This window comes from Harpia harpyja, chromosome 24, assembly GCF_026419915.1.
Source record: "Harpia harpyja isolate bHarHar1 chromosome 24, bHarHar1 primary haplotype, whole genome shotgun sequence".
Classification (NCBI taxonomy): domain Eukaryota; kingdom Metazoa; phylum Chordata; class Aves; order Accipitriformes; family Accipitridae; genus Harpia; species Harpia harpyja.
Genome location: NC_068963.1, coordinates 1,063,534 through 1,083,265, shown reverse-complemented (window position 1 = coordinate 1,083,265; position 19,732 = coordinate 1,063,534). Strand labels below are relative to the sequence as shown.

At 57.1% G+C, this 19,732-nt stretch overlaps 3 protein-coding genes and 2 non-coding genes across 5 annotated transcripts in view; 3 read left to right on the top strand and 2 right to left on the bottom strand.

Moving 5' to 3' along the window:
• Positions 1 to 2,611: 2,611 nt before the first annotated feature.
• On the bottom strand, positions 2,612 to 3,069 carry LOC128135794 (histone H2A type 2-C-like). Its single transcript, XM_052774877.1, has one exon. The coding sequence runs from the start codon at positions 3,049 to 3,051 to the stop codon at positions 2,662 to 2,664; it is 390 nt and encodes a 129-aa protein (XP_052630837.1). The 5' UTR covers positions 3,052 to 3,069; the 3' UTR covers positions 2,612 to 2,661.
• A 639-nt stretch (positions 3,070 to 3,708) lies between these two features.
• TRNAK-UUU (transfer RNA lysine (anticodon UUU)) lies at positions 3,709 to 3,781 on the top strand. The gene has a single exon. It is a non-coding gene; the product is annotated as a tRNA-Lys (tRNA).
• A 181-nt stretch (positions 3,782 to 3,962) lies between these two features.
• TRNAQ-CUG (transfer RNA glutamine (anticodon CUG)) lies at positions 3,963 to 4,034 on the top strand. Its single transcript has one exon. It is a non-coding gene; the product is annotated as a tRNA-Gln (tRNA).
• Positions 4,035 to 7,729: 3,695 nt separating this feature from the next.
• SLC27A5 (solute carrier family 27 member 5) lies at positions 7,730 to 15,814 on the top strand. Its single transcript, XM_052774847.1, is given in 12 exon segments — positions 7,730 to 8,345; positions 10,337 to 10,546; positions 11,095 to 11,253; positions 11,910 to 11,959; positions 11,961 to 12,035; positions 12,138 to 12,158; positions 12,160 to 12,333; positions 13,039 to 13,129; positions 13,362 to 13,560; positions 13,644 to 13,741; positions 14,694 to 14,824; positions 15,405 to 15,814. Coding segments are annotated over 12 exon segments (1,884 nt in total). The 5' UTR covers positions 7,730 to 7,846; the 3' UTR covers positions 15,582 to 15,814.
• A 535-nt stretch (positions 15,815 to 16,349) lies between these two features.
• Positions 16,350 to 19,732, bottom strand: part of THAP7 (THAP domain containing 7) — a 4,154-nt gene continuing 771 nt past the window's right edge. The window contains 6 exon segments of the mRNA XM_052774835.1: positions 16,350 to 16,759; positions 16,761 to 16,989; positions 17,085 to 17,225; positions 18,062 to 18,132; positions 18,134 to 18,218; positions 18,506 to 18,562. Of these exon segments, the coding sequence (XP_052630795.1) occupies positions 16,448 to 16,759; positions 16,761 to 16,989; positions 17,085 to 17,225; positions 18,062 to 18,132; positions 18,134 to 18,218; positions 18,506 to 18,562 (895 nt within the window). The 3' untranslated portion in view covers positions 16,350 to 16,447.

The window sequence follows — 19,732 nt, the reverse complement described above, 5'->3', positions numbered from 1 at the left end:
TATCTTTTTCTAATATCACAAGCTGAACAACAACTCTTAGTTTTCTTATTTTCTGAAGTTAATGTTATCACTAAATTGTCTCGACTAATTAACTTGTATTTTTTTTTTTTTTTTGCCAATCCGTTTTCTGCCTCAAATAAAAAAACAGATCCACATATGGCACTTTACTCCATTTACCCTCTCTCCTACAAAATAACATTAACTGTAATATAGTATTATAACTTAAAGTTCCATTCGTTGGCCATTTTTCCTGATCTTCCAAAACATACAAAGGCCACCAATGATTACAATATTCAATCATTTGACTCTTACATAAATCATCATGTAATTCACTCCAATGTGCCAATAAACATCCCAATGGTGATGTTTTTGGTATCTTTTCATCAGTGGTTATATTTCCCATACTCTTTCTTACTCTTAAATAATTTGGCTAATGCCATTATGCTTATATATCAATTACCAAATACATCAAATATCAATTATCAAAGTTCCAAATATTAATAACCAAATACCAAATACCAAATACCAAATACCAAATACCAAATACCAAATATCAAATATCAAATACCAAATATCAAATACCAAATAAATGCAAATGACAATTGTCTCAGATACACAGATGTCCAACCCAGCAATAGCTTTCGCTTATGACTTACGGGTAGACTTATCCCAGATACACAGATGTCCAACCCAGCAATAGCTTTCGCTTATGACTTACGGGCAGACGCCTAGGCTTCTCCACAGACGGGTACCCTCTGAGCCCCAACCCTGCGAAGCTTTCGCCGCGCCTTACGGGCAGGCTATCCGAACAGATTCCAGAGAAGAAGTGCCTTACCCTTTCTCCAGGGAACGTTGCGAGGAGCTTTGCGAGTCGAGAGCGATGGTTCCCCCCCGAGAATCCCTCGGTGCCGGCTGGAGTTCGATCACCACTCGATCTCGTCCAGTCTCACTCGCAAGGTCCCATCTGGGTCGCCAAAACTGTTGCCGAAATCCGGAATAAAACTCCTTAACAGCAATGAGAAGTTAAGAAGCAGGCACTCCTTTATTGCAGCGCTGGGCACACGGGGGATCGCTCCACCTATCGTGTGCACCTGTCTTGTCTAACGATACAGTTAAATACACACCTGTTATACATATTCATTAAGTTTCTGGGAAATGTTATACATAATCATCAACTTTCCAGTAAATCATTAGCATATGTATATGTCTCTTCACGCAGGCGCAGCAAAGGTCTCTGGTGGTCTTCAGAAGCCCTCTGGTGGTCTTTCATAGTCTTCCTCACTTGTTCGCTTCTTGACCTCTTTTAGCTGATTCTGCGCAGTATGATTCTCATCACTATCTATATTAGTTTGCATAAAAATGTATACTATGTTCTCTTTTGAAATCCAACCTTTTCAATGATTGGTCTTTCAGTTTGTTATCAAAATGGGAAAGGTAGGGAGTTTCCAAGAAGCAAATCTTCTTGGCTTCTTGAAAGAAAATACAAGCCAACAATAATCAGCTAAAAGTACAGTACTGCACATTCTTTAAGTTCTTTATCTACTATGGTTACACCCCACAACTCTATATTCCTAATATTTCAGTTGTAATCAGATTTGATTTCTTTTAAAATGTAACAAGGGGGAGTCCGGGGCGGAACTTCGGGGGCGCGGCCGGCCCCCCCCCCCCCCCCAACACGCAGAGGTCTGTTCCTGTAGGTGGGTGTTATGTGAGATACGCACGTGTGTGTGTGTGTGGGCGGGTTGGATTTTACTGCTCGTTTGTTTTTTTCAGGGCAGAACTGAGGCTTTGGAGTGTCAAAATGCAGTAATTTGGCAAAAAAAGCTGGGTTTGGCGAGCGTAAAAAGGTCTTACTAGCGCATACTTAAAGCCTAGTGCAGTGGCTGGGTGGGGAGTGACACCCCCACACAACCGCCCTATTTTCTAGCTTTTATTTCATGTTTAGCTAGAACAGGGATGAACTGGGACGTGTTTTTTTCTGGGATTGGATCGTATGAAGAGTGTTAGGTGTATTAATTCGTATTTCGGAGTGAGACTTGCCCCCGCCGCTTACCGCGGCCCGCCCTGGTGGTCACCCCAGTAGGGCTGGGGAGATAGCGGCAGGAAAAGCGGGGAGCCAAACAGCGCACCGCCATTGGCTGAGCGAATTCAGGAACGGGCCAATTAGCGCGCGGGTTTTGGAGCCGCTGTAGGGGCATGGGCGTGGGAGCTCTGCAGGGGCTGTCGCAGCCAATGGACGGGCGTAGACTCGAGCCTTCATTTGCATAACAAGCAACTACCACTCCTCGCCTGATGTGGCAATACCAGAAAGCAACATTATCGGTAGAAATTAGTGTTTATTTTGGAAGCCGTTGTTATCACAGCCCTGAAGCCGATCTCCTTTTCCGCCGTTTTTATTTTTTAACTGGGTGCTCCCCTGCTTCTTTTAGGGCCGCCTAATGAGCTTTGGGGTGACAGTGCTTTACCCACGGAGGGGGTTTCCCCTCTCATTGCTCCCATCGTGGCAAGACAATTGATTAAAGCTCATTAGCGCCAAGCCCCCCCCTCACCCCGCTCCTCCAGCCCTTTTCCTGAAGCGGTGGGTGGCTCTGAAAAGAGCCTTTGGGTTTAAAACAAAGAATAAAAACCTGCAGGTTTCCCCCCCACCCCTCTGCTGCCGCCTCACTTCCCCTTGGCCTTGTGGCTCTCGCTCTTCTTGGGCAGTAGCACAGCCTGGATGTTGGGCAGCACCCCGCCCTGCGCGATGGTGACGCCACCCAGCAGCTTATTGAGCTCCTCGTCGTTCCTCACCGCCAGCTGCAGGTGGCGGGGAATGATCCGCGTTTTCTTATTATCCCGGGCGGCGTTACCCGCCAGCTCCAAAATTTCAGCCGTCAGGTATTCCATAACGGCGGCCAAATAAACGGGAGCGCCGGCGCCCACCCGCTCGGCGTAGTTACCTTTACGAAGCAAACGATGAACGCGGCCAACGGGGAACTGGAGGCCGGCGCGGGACGAACGCGACTTGGCCTTTGCCCGGGCTTTGCCCCCCTGCTTGCCGCGCCCCGACATCACTCCCCGCCTCGCTATGGAAAAATAAGATTAAACGCTGCCGCCCTGTCTTTTTATACCTTACCGGGGATCGAAACGACGCCTTCTGATTGGCTACGACGTCGCTCGCCGGAGGACCAATAGAACAGCACCGATTCTTGGCCAATAGCAGTCCGAGGTTTGGATGCGCCTCGGTGGCCGTACGAAGGTGATAAACTGGGGTTGGGGGGGGTGGCTGCGGGCAGGTGAAGGCAGCGCTCGTTCCCTCAAGCTATACAGGGAGATTTAAGCGAGGTTTTGGTATATAAAAGGGTTTTTTGGGGGGGGAGAGGGCATATTAATAGCTCGGTATATGCCTGCTGGGGGGCTGAGGGCAAGCCGCCGGCTCCCCTCTCCCGCGCTTTCCTATTGGTTCGCGGGGGTGGGGGGGCAGTTTTCACTCAGGTCCGGCCTGAGGCCAGTTAAAGAAGCTCCGCCCACCGCTGCGACTCCGTACGGCCTGAGGCGCGGCTTCCCGCACCCCAACAGCACCTTTTTCACCTTAAAACCTTGAAAAAAAAATGACGTTTTTTGTTCCTAAAAAGCTTTCTTTTCGCCCTTTCTCCCTCTGAACCCCGCGGGTATCCCGCCGCGCCCCCGCTCGGCCCATGGGGAGGCGGCGGGCGGGGGCCGGCAGGAGCCCGGATAGCTCAGTCGGCAGAGCATCAGACTTTTAATCTGAGGGTCCAGGGTTCAAGTCCCTGTTCGGGCGAAAGTTCCTTTTTTTTTTTTTTCCTCTTTCTCCCCACCACCGCAGGGTCCTTTCCCCGCCCGCCACAGCGCGATCCCCGCCGCTGTGTGTCCCCCGTCCCCCCCGCCCCGGGCCGGGCTCCATTCCGCGGCGGAGGCGGCGGGGAGGCGTGTGGGGCCCGGCGGGGCTGGTAGGGCGGGCCGGTCCCATGGTGTAATGGTTAGCACTCTGGACTCTGAATCCAGCGATCCGAGTTCAAATCTCGGTGGGACCTTCCCTGTCTTTTGTGACCATTTCTCTCTCCCCCGGTCAGCTTCTGTGTCCCCCCCCCCAAACACGGGGAGGGATGGTGGGGGTCCCCCGTTCTGTGTCCCCCTCCTTTTGGGGACCGCGTGGGACGCTGTCTTTGGGGGGGACTCTGTGCCTCAAGTGTGTCAAACCCCCCGCAGGTATGATGTGGGTTGCCCCAAATATGACCCACCCGTGTGGACTGTGTAGGACACCCCACGTGTGACACCCCATGGGGGACCACATGTCACATCCCACATGTGACACCCCATTGGCAACCACATGTCACATCCCACATGTGACATCCCATCAAGGACTACATGTCACGTCCCAAGACTGACACCCCATGGGGGACCACATGTCACATCCCACACGTGACACCCCATCGGGGACCTCATGTGACACCCCCCGCCCCTTTGGGGACTGCATGTGACATCTCGTGTGTCACATCACATGTCCGATGTCCCATCGGGGACCACACATGACACCCCATTAGAGATGGCATATGACATCCCATGTGTGACACCCCATTGGGGACCACACGTGACACCCCCATCATGGTCCGTGTGTGGCACCCAAGGGGTGTCACCCCATGCGTGACACCCCATCAGGGACCACCTATGAAGTCCCCTGTGTCTGTCGTCCCCCCCCTTGGGGACCACAAGTGCCACCTGGAGGGGGAGGTGACCTTACGTCATCCTGTCCCCAAGGGGAACTGAAAGTGACTTTACAGCCACTTCTCCTCCTTCCCTTGTACCCCCAGCCGTGAGGCCAGGACACAGCCCCGCCGGAGCCTGGGCTCTCCCAGTGCCTCCCAGTCCCACTGGCCTCATGGTCCTGGCTTCTTCACCCAGTGGTGGTGGCCCTCATCCTCAGTGAGCAGATGGGGACACAGTGTCCAGGGGGTTGGTGGCTCTGGGGCAGGGGGGGGCACAAGAGTCCCACCAGCAGCCCCCAACCAACCCCATGTCCCTTGCAGGCTGGTGGCAAAGAGCAGGGCACAGGGATGTGAATATGGGGACAGGGACAGGGTGGGGGGCACCAGGTGGGGGACAGGGAACCATCTTCCCCCCACCCCACCCCAATAATCTCCTTCAGGGCATCCCCAAGGTAGGACCTCGCTGGTGGGGACGGCAGGGCACGGGTCCACCCCGGTACCCGCTGCCTCTCCCCAGGTCAATGTCCCCTCACCGCAGCGGCACTTTGACTCCGGTGACACAAAACGCCGATAAACTGATGACCACTGTCCTGGTTTCAGCTGGGATAGAGTTAATTGTCTTCCTAGTAGCTGGTATAACACTACGTTTTTGAGTTCAGTATGAGAAGAATGTTGATAACGCTGATGTTTTCAGTTGTTGCTAAGTAACGTTTAGTCTAAAGTCAAGGATTTTTCAGCTTCTCACGCCCAGCCAGCAAGAAGGCTGGAGGGGCACAAGAAGTTGGGAGGGGACACAGCCAGGGCACCTGACCCAAACTGGCCAAAGGGGTATTCCATACCGTGTGACGTCATGCCCAGTATATAAACTGGGGGCACTGGGGGCGGGGGATCAGCAGGTAGCGAGCAATTGCACTGTGCATCACTTGTATATTCCAATCGTTCTGTTATTACTGTTGTCATTTGATTAGTGTTACCGTTATCATTACTAGTTTCTTCTTTTCTGTTTATTAAGCTGTTCTTATTTCAACCCATGAGTTTTACTTTTTTTTTCGATTCTCTTTTTTTTTCAATTCACTGCGTGGGGGGGAAGTGAATGAGCAGCTGCCTGGTGCTTAGTTGCCTGCTGGGGTTAAACCATGACACCGCAAAATTGCAAAACCTTCTTGAGCAAAGGGCAACACCTGGTGTGTTTCACCCTGAGTTTTCCAGCAGCTGCCAAAAACCCATTTGATCCCAGTGACAATTTTATAGCCCATGAACACCCGAGGTTGCAAATAGGAGGCAAAGGTGAGCGACATGGCGCTGAACGTGTTTGGTTCTTTTATTTTTTTTAATTAGTGGAAAGATTAATTGGCCTGTCAAGAAGCAGCTTGCCAGGTGCTCACACCCAGGATTGGGATTTAAATGGCAAACTTTGTTTTTCTACTGGGAAGTAGGGGAAAAAAACTTGTTTGTGTGATCATTCACACAGGAGGAAGGGGGGGGGGGGGCGCAAAATCCTTTGGTGTGGGGCTGGTCCTGCTGGGAAAGGCCTGAAGATGCAGCTGGTTTCCAAGAAAACGGGAAGGGGAGCAAGTCTTGTTGGGGTGGGGTTTCCACGTGGGAGCACCAATAAAGTAAATGCCAAATAGGCCGATTTCTCAGTTTTTACAATGGAAGGAGAAATGCTGGAGATGTTTGGGGTCAGTTGGAGATGTTTGGGGTCAGCTGGAGATGTTGGAGATGTTTGGGGTCAGCTGGAGATGTTTGGGGTCAGTTGAAGATGTTGGAGATGTTTCGGGTTATCTGGAGATGTTTGGGGTCAGTTGAAGATGTTGGGGGTCAGCTGGAGATGTTTGGGGTCAGTTGAAGATGTTGGAGATGTTTCGGGTTATCTGGAGATGTTTGGGGTCAGTTGAAGATGTTGGAGATGTTTGGGGTCAGTTGGAGATGTTTGGGGTCAGTTGGAGATGTTTGGAGTCAGCTGGAGATGTTTGGGGTCAGCTGGAGATGTTTGGGGTCAGTTGAAGATGTTGGAGATGTTTCGGGTTATCTGGAGATGTTTGGGGTCAGTTGAAGATGTTGGAGATGTTTCAGGTTATCTGGAGATGTTTGGGGTCAGCTGGAGATGTTTGGGGTCAGTTGGAGATGTTTCGGGTTATCTGGAGATGTTTGGGGTCAGCTGGAGATGTTTGGGGTCAGTTGGAGATGTTTCGGGTTATCTGGAGATGTTTGGGGTCAGCTGGAGACACTGGGTTTGGATGGAGACACTGGGTTTGGAGGGAGATGGTGGATGGATGGAGATGTAGATTGAATGGAGATGTTGGGGTTGGATGGAGACCTGGGGGAGTTGGATGGAGACGTTGGGGTCGGATGGAGACATGGGGGGGCTGCAGAGGGACCTCCACCCATCCCACAGAGGACCCAGCCGTGCTTGCGTTCTCCACGCAGCGCGTCAAGCACCTGATGGAGCAGGGTCTGCCTCCATGTAGACCCCAACCCCTAACCCAAGGCCAAGAGCGGGTGCATGGAAGGATGGATGGGTGGAAGGATGGATGGACAGATGGATGGGTGGATAAATAGATATGGTCGATAGAGGTAGGTAGACGGCTAGGTGGGTAGGTGGAAGGATGGCGAGACAGCTGGATGGGCAGACAGACAGACAGAGGTTAGCTACACTGACGGACAGCTCATGTCTCCATACTGATAGGCTCGGCGGATGCAGACAGACGAGCAGGTGCCAGTGATGCCTGGCTGGATGGCGACTGTCTGGCATCGGCGGCCAGAAGGATCCAAACGGCAGCGGGATGGACAGACGGACGAGCGCCCTTCCTCTGCCGGCTGGAGGGACAGAAGAACGGGGTGAGGCAGGAGGGATGGGCGGGCAGGCAGCTGGCCAGCTAGCCGGCCAGGGAGACGTGAACCGCCCTCGAGGTGTTGCTCTACACGCCAGGGCAAGGCTCCTACCGCAGGGAAAAGTGGGGGGGGAAAAAAAAAAAAAAAAAAAGGAAGATAAGAAAACAAACCACCCTAATCCTGGCACCACTGGCAAACACGGCAAAGCCCTGCCGGGCGCCGGCAGCTGGGGCAAGGTGCACTTGGGGCGGACCTTGGTCAACAGCACCCAGTGGGTGCCTCCGGGGACCGGCACCCCCGTGACCATGCCGGTGCTGGGGGCCGTCGCGGCGGCGGCGGCGGCCGGGCTGGTCTTGTTGCTGCTGCTGGTGCCGGCGGCGGCCCCTCGCCTGTTCCCCTTTTTCTGGGCTGACCTGGTGGCCTTCGCCGGCTTGGTGCGGTCAGCGGTGCGATGTCAGTGGCGTTTGAACCGCCAACCCCCCGTCACCCTCCTCGACGTCTTCCAGGAGCACGCTCGCCGCCGGCCCCACTGGCCCTTGCTCCGCTTCCAGGATGAAGTTTACACCTACGAAGACATGGACCGCTGGAGCAACCGGGCTGCCCGAGTGTTCTCCCGGCACCTGGAGCTGCAGCCGGGTCGGACCGTCGCCGTCTTCCTCCCCAACGAACCCACCTACGTATGGACCTGGTTGGCGTTGGCCAAGCTGAGCTGCCCCATGGCTTGTCTCAACTGCAACGTGCGGGGCCGGGCGCTGCAGCACGCGCTCGCCGCTGCCCGGGCCACCCTCATCCTCGCCAGCCCCGGTGAGTGGCTCCCACCCAGAGTTTGGGGGGGGCGGGGGGGCGGAAATTTGGGGTGCCGACAGGACCCAGGCATCCAGGTGGGTCCCGTCCTCCCCCACCGCTGGTTGCGTCTTTCCTTGCAGGTATGCGGTGCACACGCGTGTGCGGGGTTGGTGGGGGGGTGAGGCGGAAGGGTGTCTGTGCGTGTCGATGCTTGTGTGTGTGTTTGCGTGGGTGTGAGTGGCAGCACGTGTGTCTGTACGCGTGTCAGTGTCTGTCCATGGATTTACACGGGTGTCTGTACATGTGTCTGCACGCGTGTCAGTGCCTGTCCATGGATTTACACGGGTGTCTGTGCCTCTACATGTGTCTGCACACGTGTCAGTGCCTCTGCCTGCATCTGCATTCATGTCAGTGTCTGTGCATGGATTTGCATACGTGTCAGTGCCTGTACATGTGTCTGCACATGTGTCAGTGTCTGTCCATGGATTTACATGGGTGTCAGTGCCTGTACATGTGTCTGCACATGTGTCAGTGTCTCTCCATGGATTTACACGGGTGTCTGTGCCTCTACATGTATCTGCACGTGTCAGTGTCTGTCCATGGATTTACACGGGTGTCTGTGCCTCTACATGTGTCTGCATGCATGTCAGTGTCCATGCATGTGTCTGCACATGTGTCAGCACCTGTGCATGTGTTTGCATGTGTGTCAGCATCTGCACGTGTGGCAGCGTGTGTGTCTGCATGTTAGTGCCTGTACGTGTATTTGCATGTGTGTCAGTGTCTGTGCACGTTTATACATGTGTCACTGGCTGCATGTGTGTCTGCACGCATGTCAGTGTCCATGCATGTGTCTGCACGTGTGTTGCTGTCTGTCCATGCATTTCCATGTGTGTCCGCATCCATGCATGTGCTGGCACGTGTATCAGTGTCTATACATGCATCGGCACGTATGTCAGTGTCAGTGCATGCATTTGCATGTGTGTCAGTACCTATACATGTGTCTGCATGTGTGTCGGTGTGTATACCTGCATTTCCACGTGTGTTGGCTTCTGTGTGTGCATTTGCATGCATGTCAGTCTCTGTGCACGCGTGTCAGCACCCATACATGCTCCTGCACACACATCTGTGGCACACGTGTGGGTGTGAGGTACGGCAGGGCTGTTTGCCCTGAGCGTGCAAGAGGTTTTTCATGTTGGGGCTGTATTTGCACACACCCCCTCCTCGCACGGCATGGTCATGGCTGCTTGTGCAGCCCTTCGCACACACGTGTGCAACACACCCGTGCCCCAGCGAGCGTGTCAGGGTGCGCTGGCTGTGCCAAGGCCACAGGTTAATCATCACCAGCCCCTTCCCAGGGGGTAAAGGTCCTTTTTTTTTTTTTTTTTACGTCATGTTTTTGGGGGAAGGAGGTAGAAAAAAAAAAAATCAGGGCAGGAGGAGGCTGGACCCGCTGGGATCCTTGGGGTGCCTGTTGGGGGGGGGTCAGGGTGCCCCTTGGGGGGCTGGGGGCACCCAGCAGATCGGGGCACCCTTAGGGGATGCTCCAGGTGCCTCTCTGGGGTGATCGGGGAGCCTTTTTGGGGTGCTTTGAGTGCCCAGCTGGGATCCTTGGGGGGGCCTGTATGGGGTCTGTCTGGGGGGGACACCCCCTTTGGGGTGCTCAGGGTGCCCCTCAGGCATGTATGGGGTGCCTGGGTGACCAGGGACCCCTTCTGGGGTGCTTTGAGTACCCAGCTGGGATCCTCGGGGCTCCCATGTGGGATACTCCAGGCGCCAGTCCCGTCTGGGATCCTTGGGACACTTGTCCTGGATGCCCACCCAATTTGGGGGTCCCTATTTGGGGTGCGACCGGTGCCCATCTGGGGTCCTTTGGGTGCCCGTTTGGGGTGCCCATCTGATTGGGGGGGGGGTGCCCATCTAGGGGAATATCAGATGCCCATCCCTGACCCGTTGGGTTCCCCCCTTGGATACTCATCCATCTGGGGGGGCCCCCCCCCCCTTCCCCGCAGATCTCCAGGCCGCCGTGGAGGAGGTCCTGCCGGCCCTGCGGCGCGACGGCATCCGCGTCTTCTACCTGAGCTCCACGTCACCCACGCCGGGCATCGAGGCCCTGCTGCCCGCCATCGAGGCGGCCTCCGATGAGCCCCTGCCCGCCCACCACCGCGCCGGCATCACCGCCAACTCCAAGGCCATCTACATCTACACCTCCGGCACCACCGGTGAGGCCGTGGGGACAGAAACCCCAAAGGCAGGAGGGTCTTCTCCTTGGAGAACGGCAACTGGGAGGGTTTGGGTGTGATGGGTGAAGCGCCAAAGGAGGTTGTCCCCCGTGGGTTGCGTGGGCAAGGCGGTGCAGGTGATGTTGGGGACGTTGGCGGGGTCTCGTGGAGGCCCTTCGCCAACCCCGACCATCATAGGTCCACCTGGGCCAGGTGTCTCCTGGCTGCGTCCATGCGAGGGTTGGGCATCTCCAAGAACGGAGACTCACCGGGTACCTGGGTCTTCCTCGTGGGGACAGGGTGGAGAATTGGACGTCCCTCATCCAACCCTGAACCCAAACCAGATCCCACCCCAATTAACACAGGCGCATCTGGATGAGGTTCCTCATGGCTCCTCCCAGCAAGGTCTGGAGACCTCCAGGGATGGAGACCCACCACCCTGAGGGAAAGGTTTTGCCCTCCCATCCCCTCCCTCATCCCCAGGACCTCCCATCCCACACGGGCACCTCCAAGGAGGACATTTCCCACCCTCTGCTCCCATTCCCCAGGGCTGCCCAAGGCAGCAGTGATCACAGAGATGAAGCTGATGATGGTGGCCAACCTGGGCCAGCTCTGTGGCCTGCGGTCTGATGATGTTGTGTACACAACGCTGCCGCTCTACCACTCGGCCGGGCTGCTCGTCGGGATAGGAGGGTGCTTCGAGGTCGGTATGTACCCCCCCATGTCCCATGTGGCCCAGACAGCGTAGGGAGGGGGGGTGCAGGCAAGGACAGGCAGAGAGAGGTCTTGGAGACAGACGGACGGATGGAGAAATGCGTGGGAAGAAGGAAAAGGAAGAAGGGAGAGAGAGGGAGCTGTGTCCATAGATGGATGAGGGACGGATAGACGGATGGGTGGACATTTTAGATGGATGGACAGCCGTTTTATGAAGATCAATGTTTTATGGAGATGGATGGATGGCTTGGATAGACTTTTTTTTTTTTATATATAGGGATGGACAGACTTTTTCTGGAATTGGACTGAAGGATGATGGAAAAATGTGAGGATGGAGGGAAGAAAAGGAAAGAAGAGAGAGAAAAGGAGAAAGATCTCTACAGCGATAAATGGATTAGTGGGGGGATGGATGGCTAGATGGACGGAGAGATGACAAAAAGTGTAGGGATGGAAAAGGAAAGAGTCGGATGAAAAGAAGACAGGAGAAGGGTGTCCATGTAGATAATGGGTGACTCTGGGGGTGAATGGACAGGACGGATACTCATGGCGATGGATAGAGAGATGGACAGATGGAGAGATGGGTGGAGAAAAGGTAAAAAAAAGAGAGGAAAAAGGGAAGGGTAACCATCACCCTGCCATGTCCCCACAGGGGCCACCTGCGTCCTACGGACCAAGTTCTCCGCTTCCCAGTTCTGGGACGGACTGCCGCCGTTACAACGTCTCTGTCATCCAGTACGTGGGCGAGCTCATGCGCTACCTCTGCAACACACCCAAGGTAAGGTCCCCGCCAGCCTGAAATCCACCCCGGGGTGGGGGGGGGAACGCGACGCTGTGGGGCGCGCACCCTGAGACGGTCCCTCCCTTTGTCACCCCGCAGCGTGCCAATGACCGGGAGCACGGGTGTGCGCTTGGCGTTGGGCAACGGCCTGCGGGCAGAGGTGTGGAAGGAGTTCCTCCAGCGCTTCGGGCCCATCTCCATCTGGGAGTTTTACGGGGCTACCGAGGGGAACGCCGGCTTCATCAACTACACCGGCAAAATCGGGGCTGTGGGCAGAGCCAACGTGTTCCTCAGGGTGAGCCGCTGGCGATGACGATGGCAACGGGAGCAAACGCTGACTGCCTTGGGGAGATCAATACCGTACCTCTAGTTGGGTTGATGCTGCGGGGGGGAGCTCCAGGATACCCTCTTCATGATGGCGCAAACGGTGACCTCCTTGGGGAAACCAACGCTGTCCATCAGGTTGGGCTGATACAAAAGCAGGATCTCCAAAATCCCCTCTTCACGTCCAAAAGGAGTCTCCTCCACCTGGTTGGCCAATGTTGACTCAAAGTCTGGGTTTGGAGTGTCCTTGGCAACCTGGACATCTCTATAGCCCCGAGAAAGGCCACTTCGGTGTCACTTCTTGGTCCCCAACCACCCATGTGTTGAGCAAAAGCTGCAAAAATAAGGCTTTGTCCAGCCTCTTCCCACAGTTGCAACGCTCAGCATTCTCCCACAGGTCTTTGATTTGAAAGATATCATGATGAGTTTGGTCAATGGTTGACTCTATGATATTAAATCTTATTTAAAGATAAAGGGCGATTAGCTCAGATGGAAAACAAGTGGCTACCCAGGATGTTGGTATTGGGGGGGGGGGGCCAGGGTGAGTTTCTGTGGGTTGTAATGAACAAATAAGAGAGGATCGGACCTGGCGCTGGAAAGAAAGTCTTGCTCTTTTTAATCCCACGTTTCTCTTCCACCCACCAGTTTCTCTCTTTGTCCCTCTTCTGCCCTCCAGTGTTTCTCTCCCTTTGAGCTGATCAGGTACAATGTGGAGGAGGACAAACCCGTACGTGACGAGCGAGGTCTCTGCATCCGAGTGCGCCCCGGTAAGAAGAGATCAGCCTTACGAGGGCCTTTTTGGGAGGAAAGGGGGGCAGACAGAGGGTTGAGATGCATCAAAGCCACCTCTTGGTCCTTATCATCATCATGAAGCCACCAGAAACCCCCCAAAGAAATAGGAGCATCATCCCTGAGCACCCAGTGGGGCACGGAGGGTGACGTTCCCCAGTGCCAAGGCAGCTGCTGACCAGCCTCCAACTCTCCTTTCCTTCCCCAAAGGCGAGACGGGGCTGCTGGTCATGAAAATCACCAAGAATGCCCCTTTCCATGGCTACGCGGGTGATTCCCGGATGACAGAGAAGAAGGTCTTGAGGGACGTCTTGGTCAAAGGCGACACCTTCTTCAACAGCGGTGACCTCCTCATGATGGACCATGAAAGATTCATCTACTTCCAGGACCGTGTGGGAGACACTTTCCGGTAACTCTGATGCTCTCACGCCCACATCTGCCTGGGCAATACCCCAAATCCCCCCTCACAGCTTCATCCCTTCTCTTCTTTAGTTGGAAAGGTGAGAACGTGGCCACGACAGAGGTGGAGTCCACTCTTGCCCTGGTGAACTTCATCCAGGAGGTCAATGTCTACGGAGTGTCTGTGCCAGGTGAGTGCTGGGTGGTGCAGGGGGAGCGAGTCGGACCAAAATAAGAATCTGGTGATGTTTCAGCCATGGGATGTGTCCCCGAATGGTCTGAGCAGCCACTGAGAAGCCTAAAGTAGAATAGAATGGAAGGGACCTACAATGATCACCTAGTCCAACTGCCTGACCACTTCAGGACTCATTGACCCAAAGTAAGAGTCCAGTATTGTTCTGGTCTCATGATTACTGCCACAACAGTCAAAACAGCCGCCAAGAAGAGTAAAACAGGACTGGGTTGCCCCCAAAAAGCATCTAGTCTTGTTTAGGGCAAGTAGTATGTCCACATAATGGTCCAACTGACCACTGAGAAGGCTAAAGTAGGACTTACTGACCCAAAATAAGTTTCTGGCACGGCTTTGGCACACAGTGGGTGCCTGTAAAGGTCTGAGTGACCACCAGGAAGGTTAAAAGGGGACTTGGTTGCCCAAACCAAGGGTCCAGCAATGTTTTGGGCATGCAGCCTACCCCTGCAATGGTCCCAGTAGCCACCAAGAAAAGTCAAATGGGACTCGGTTGCCCAAAATAAGCATCTGGTGATGTTTTGGTCAACTGACATGTCTCCACGATGGTCCAAGCGGCCACCAGGAAGAGTAAAAGGGGACTCAGTTGCCCAAAGTGAGCGTCAGTTGCTGGTTTGGGCACATCGTATGCCACCTTAATGGTCCAAATAAGGCCACAAAAGAGGTGGAAATGGCAAACGTTCACCTGAAATAAGCATCCTGTGTTGTTTTGACCACGATGTGCCTCCATCACGGTCCCAGTGGCCACCGAGAAGGCTAAAGTGGGACACATCCACTCAAAGCGCGCAACATTGTTTTGAGCATGCAACAGGTCTCCCGTAACGGTCTGGGTGGCCACCAAGAAGAATAAAAACGAGACTTGGTCACCCAAAATAACCCTCCGGCGTTGTTTGCAGGGTGCGAAGGGAGGTGCGGCATGGCGGCCATCTGCCTGAAGGCCGGGACGAGCTTCGAGGGCGAGAGCCTTTACGCCTTCACCGGGGACACGCTGCCCAGTTACGCCGCGCCCCGTTTCGTGCGGATCCAGGTCAGCGGTCCCAGCTTCACCCTAGGCGGTGCGGTGGCTTCTTGGGGACAGGTTTTGGGTTGGTTTTTTTTAAGGCCTCTGCCAAATTAGTCCTTCGGACGAAGGGCAATTGGGCAGCGCGGGCGCCAGCGCCCGTTTCCAGGGACTGTGTCGGCGTCCCCCCCAGTTTCCGATGATGGTGCCAGTAACGGTGCTGGGGTCCCCCATTACTGGTGACAGCGCCTGTCCCCCCCCCAGATGATGTCAGTGCCACGGTCACGCTGTTGTTATGGCACTCTCCGGCCATTTCTGGAGATGGTGACGGTCTCCCAGTTTCAATGACATCGGGGTCACCCCGTGTTGATGATGACATCGGTCCACCTTCCTGACGATGGTCCCTCCTTTTCCATGACAGCAGTGGTCACCCTGTCCCAACGACGTCATACGGGTCCCCCCCCCAATTCCAGTGATGACGGCGTTGGTCCCCCACATTGCCGATGACAGCGCCAGGGTCCCCCATTTCTGATGACGGTGCCAGTCACCCCAAACTGGTAACGCCGTCCATCCTCCCGTTTCTGATGACACTGTCCCATCTCCACAGGATGCCCTGGAGATCACGGGCACCTTCAAGCAGTGCAAAGGCAACCTCATCAAAGAAGGCTTCGACCCCAACGTCATCAAAGACCCCCTCTTCTTCCGTGACGACAAGAAGAAGTCCTACGTGCCCCTGAACCCCGACATCTACGCCGCCATCCTGGACATGAAGCTCAACCTGTAGAAGAAGGAGCCACGCCAGGCCAGGGTCTCCGTGATGGTGATTACCTCGGGGTGATTGGCAAGGCCAATTTGGGGCTAATAAGGCTTTTTTTTTTTTTTTTTCCGCTTCCTTCGGGGAGTTTTTAATGGTGTCGGAGCATGACGAGGGTGACGGGCTGGTCTTGGTGCTCGTTATCCCACCCCGGTGCCTCCATGCCATGCTGGCTATGGAAATTAAAGGCTTAATTCCAACTATTTGGGTCCAGGTGGGCGCCGGGCTGATGAGGGCCATTTTTGGGGGACTGACCCGCTCGTTTATCCTTCTGGAGGGGGCAGATAGCGCCCCAAATCCTCCCGGCTGCTGGGGAGGGAATATTTGCTCAGCACTGGCCTCTTGCTTGCCCACAAGGCCGGCCCCGGAGATGTACCAGGCCCCAAAACACTCTTGTCTTCGTACCCAGGGCTCATTGAGCCGCTTTAGCTCACTGATCTGGAACAAAACCCATTTATTTCTCCTTGACCCAATTTTCTGCCCGATCGGTGACCTAAACCAGCTCAAGAAGGCAGCCCGGGCTCCCCCATGGATCTCAGACCCACACGGCACACACCAAGCCTCCACGATGGCATCGGCTTCTTCCTCCCCTTCCCCAGCAGCTGCCGAGCCCGTTGAACCGAAACAAAAGGAGCTTATTTCTCCCCGCAGCCGCTTTCTGCCGCACCGGTGAGCAAAACCGGCTTGGGGCCGCTGCCCCGGCTCCCCCTTCTCCCAGACGTGAGCCAACCCCCTCCGTTTTTCATAGAAAAGGCAAAATCTTTATTTACAAACCTTCCCGGCGGCACCGGGGTGGGGAAGAGGAGGAGAAGAGCCGGGTGTCCGCCGGGAAGCCTTCACTCGCCGCCATCACCCAGCAGCTGCAGCTCCACCAGCCGCGGCGGGGGCTCCTTGGGAGGTCGGCGAGCCTCGAGGGGAACCCGACGTTCCCGTTGCAGCTCGCCCACGCGGAGCCGCAGCCGCTGCTCCCGACGTTTGCAGGCTTGGAGCTGCCGTTGGGCTTTATCGAGGGCGTCGAGGGCCGCTTCGGCCCGACGTTTCCAGAGCAGGGCGCTGCCCACCTGGTAGCTGTGCTCGCTCTGGATGTACGCCCCGGCCGGCGGCGGTAGCCGCAGCATGTAGAGGGAAGGGGAAACGGGACGGGGGGGGTGCCGGGGGGTCACCCTCGGGGAGAGCCGGGGTGGCTGTGGCTTCCTCGTCCCCTGTGGCCACCAAAAGGCTGTCCGGGAGGGGACCGCGGGCACCCGAGGGGCCGGGAAGGGCCGGGACACCACCGTGATCACCGGCGGGGGGGGCAGCGGGGTCTTCGCCTTCCCGGGGGAAGCAGGAGACGTCGGCGGTGAAGGGGGGGTCCGGTGGGGAAGGAGTGGGGTCCTGCCTGCGCAGGGAAAGAGGAAATTAAATTGGGGGGATGGGGGGGGGGGGGGACACGTCACTCCCTGCCTGCCCCCCCCCCCACCCCCTGGGACTCACCTCCACCTCCTGGTGGCCCGAGGGGGCTTCGGGGTGTCACTCTCAGGCGTGGGGGGCTTCGGCTTGGTGGCCCGGGGGGGTTTGGGAGAGGCTGACTCGAAGACGGTGGGTACGGCCCCTTCCTTGAGACGGTGGTAGCCGCTGCGGGGGGGGGGGGGGGGGGAAGGGGAGGGGGTCAGTGGGTGGCATGGGGCACCTGGGGTGGGGGGGGGGGTCCCCAAGACCTGGGGGGGGGATCCCCAGGGTGCCCCATGGCTGTCAGTGTCCTCGGGGTGTCCCTCATGGAGGTCCCAAAGGTTGCAGAGTCCTCGGGGTGCTCTGCAGCCCTAGGGGGTCCCCAAAATTCCTGGGGTGCCCCCAAGCTCTAGGGAAGACTTTGGGGAATCTCAAAAAAAAAAAAAAAAAAAAAAAACAAAACAAAAAAAAACAAAAAAAAAAAAAAAAAAAAAAAGCGGGGGTCCCTAGGGGGATTTACAGCCTGTGAGGTCTCTTGGGTGCCCTAAAGTCCTGAGGGGAAACAGGACGGGGGTCTTGCAAAAGCCCTTGGGTGCTCCAGAACCCCCAGATCCCTGGGGGGGCCCCCCCAAGATCTTGGGGGGGGTGTCCCTGGCGTACCCCAAAGGTCTAGGGGAAGGCCCGTGAGCCCTGAAAAAGCACTGGCGGGGGGAAAAAGTCCTTCTAAAAGCCTCGGCGGGGGCGATTTCAGGGTGATCGATAACCCCCAAAGTCCTGGGGACCCCCCAGAAGCACTGGGGGGGTTGGGACCCCCAACTGGGAAAGTGGGGGGGGGGGGACATTTAGAGCAAACCATTCCCACTGATGGGGGGGGAGAGAGACAGACCACGTTAAGCCCCAGCCAGGAGGAATCCATTTAAAAAATCGAAGCGGAAGGGTGTCATTCATTAGACCACCCCATTTTCTGCAGGGGAAGGAGGGGACACCTCGTTAGGCGCCTCGTTAAGAGCCTCGTTAGCTACCTGAAGCCGACTATCTCGAAGCAGCTCTTCTCGAAGTGCTGGGAGCAGAAGTAGATGTACTTGGAGGCCGGGGTCCCAGCGGCCTTCCCCGCTCGCATCCCGCCGCCGGCTGTTCTCCAGCCACAGCGCCCGCCGCGGGTTGTCCTTTTTGGGCAGCCTGGGATGGGGGGGGACACACGTGACACATGGGGGGGACACACATGACACACACGTGACACGCAGGTCAGCTGTGAGGCGGTGGGCTCGAATCCCCCCCCCGTCCCCAGCTCGTTTTCTGCAAGGTTGGAAGGATGCTCACACGCCACCCCCCCCCGCTCCTGAAAATGGAACAGTCTGGGGAACTCCACTTAAAGGGGATGGGGCTAAACCATTCCTAGAAAGGGGAGTCGGGGTGGGCACACCTGGTGCAATCCATTGCTAAGGGCGGGGGGAAGGAACACGCACCTGGGACAGCCCATTGCTAAGGGCGGGGGGGCGACACGCACCTGGGACAGCCCATTGCTAAGGGCGGGGGGGGGGCGACACGCACCTGGGACAGCCCACTGCTAAGGGCGGGGGGGGGGCGACACGCACCTGGGACAGCCCACTGCTAAGGGCGGGGGGGGGCGACACGCACCTGGGACAGCCCACTGCTAAGGGCGGGGGGGGGCGACACGCACCTGGGACAGCCGCCACGCACCTGGGACAGCCCACTGCTAAGGGCGGGGGGGGGGGGGGGCGACACGCACCTGGGACAGCCCACTGCTAAGGGCGGGGGGGGCGACACGCACCTGGGACAGCCCATTGCTAAGGGCGGGGGGGGCGACACGCACCTGGGACAGCCCATTGCTAAGGGCGGGGGGGGGCGACACGCACCTGGGACAGCCCACTGCTAAGGGCGGGGGGGGGCGACACGCACCTGGGACAGCCGCCACGCACCTGGGACAGCCCACTGCTAAGGGCGGGGGGGGGGGGGGGACACGCACCTGGGACAGCCCACTGCTAAGGGCGGGGGGGGGGGGGCGACACGCACCTGGGACAGCCCACTGCTAAGGGCGGGGGGGGGGGGGGCGACACGCACCTGGGACAGCCCACTGCTAAGGGCGGGGGGGGGGGGCGACACGCACCTGGGACAGCCCACTGCTAAGGGCGGGGGGGGGGGCGACACGCACCTGGGACAGCCCACTGCTAAGGGCGGGGGGGGGGGCGACACGCACCTGGGACAGCCCACTGCTAAGGGCGGGGGGGGGGGGGCGACACGCACCTGGGACAGCCCACTGCTAAGGGCGGGGGGGGGGGGGGGCGACACGCACCTGGGACAGCCCACTGCTAAGGGCGGGGGGGGGGCGACACGCACCTGGGACAGCCCACTGCTAAGGGCGGGGGGGGGGCGACACGCACCTGGGACAGCCCACTGCTAAGGGCGGGGGGGGCGACACGCACCTGGGACAGCCCACTGCTAAGGGCGGGGGGGGCGACACGCACCTGGGACAGCCGCCACGCACCTGGGACAGCCCACTGCTAAGGGCGGGGGGGGGGGGGGCGACACGCACCTGGGACAGCCCACTGCTAAGGGCGGGGGGGGGCGACACGCACCTGGGACAGCCGCCACGCACCTGGGACAGCCCACTGCTAAGGGCGGGGGGGGGGGGGGCGACACGCACCTGGGACAGCCCACTGCTAAGGGCGGGG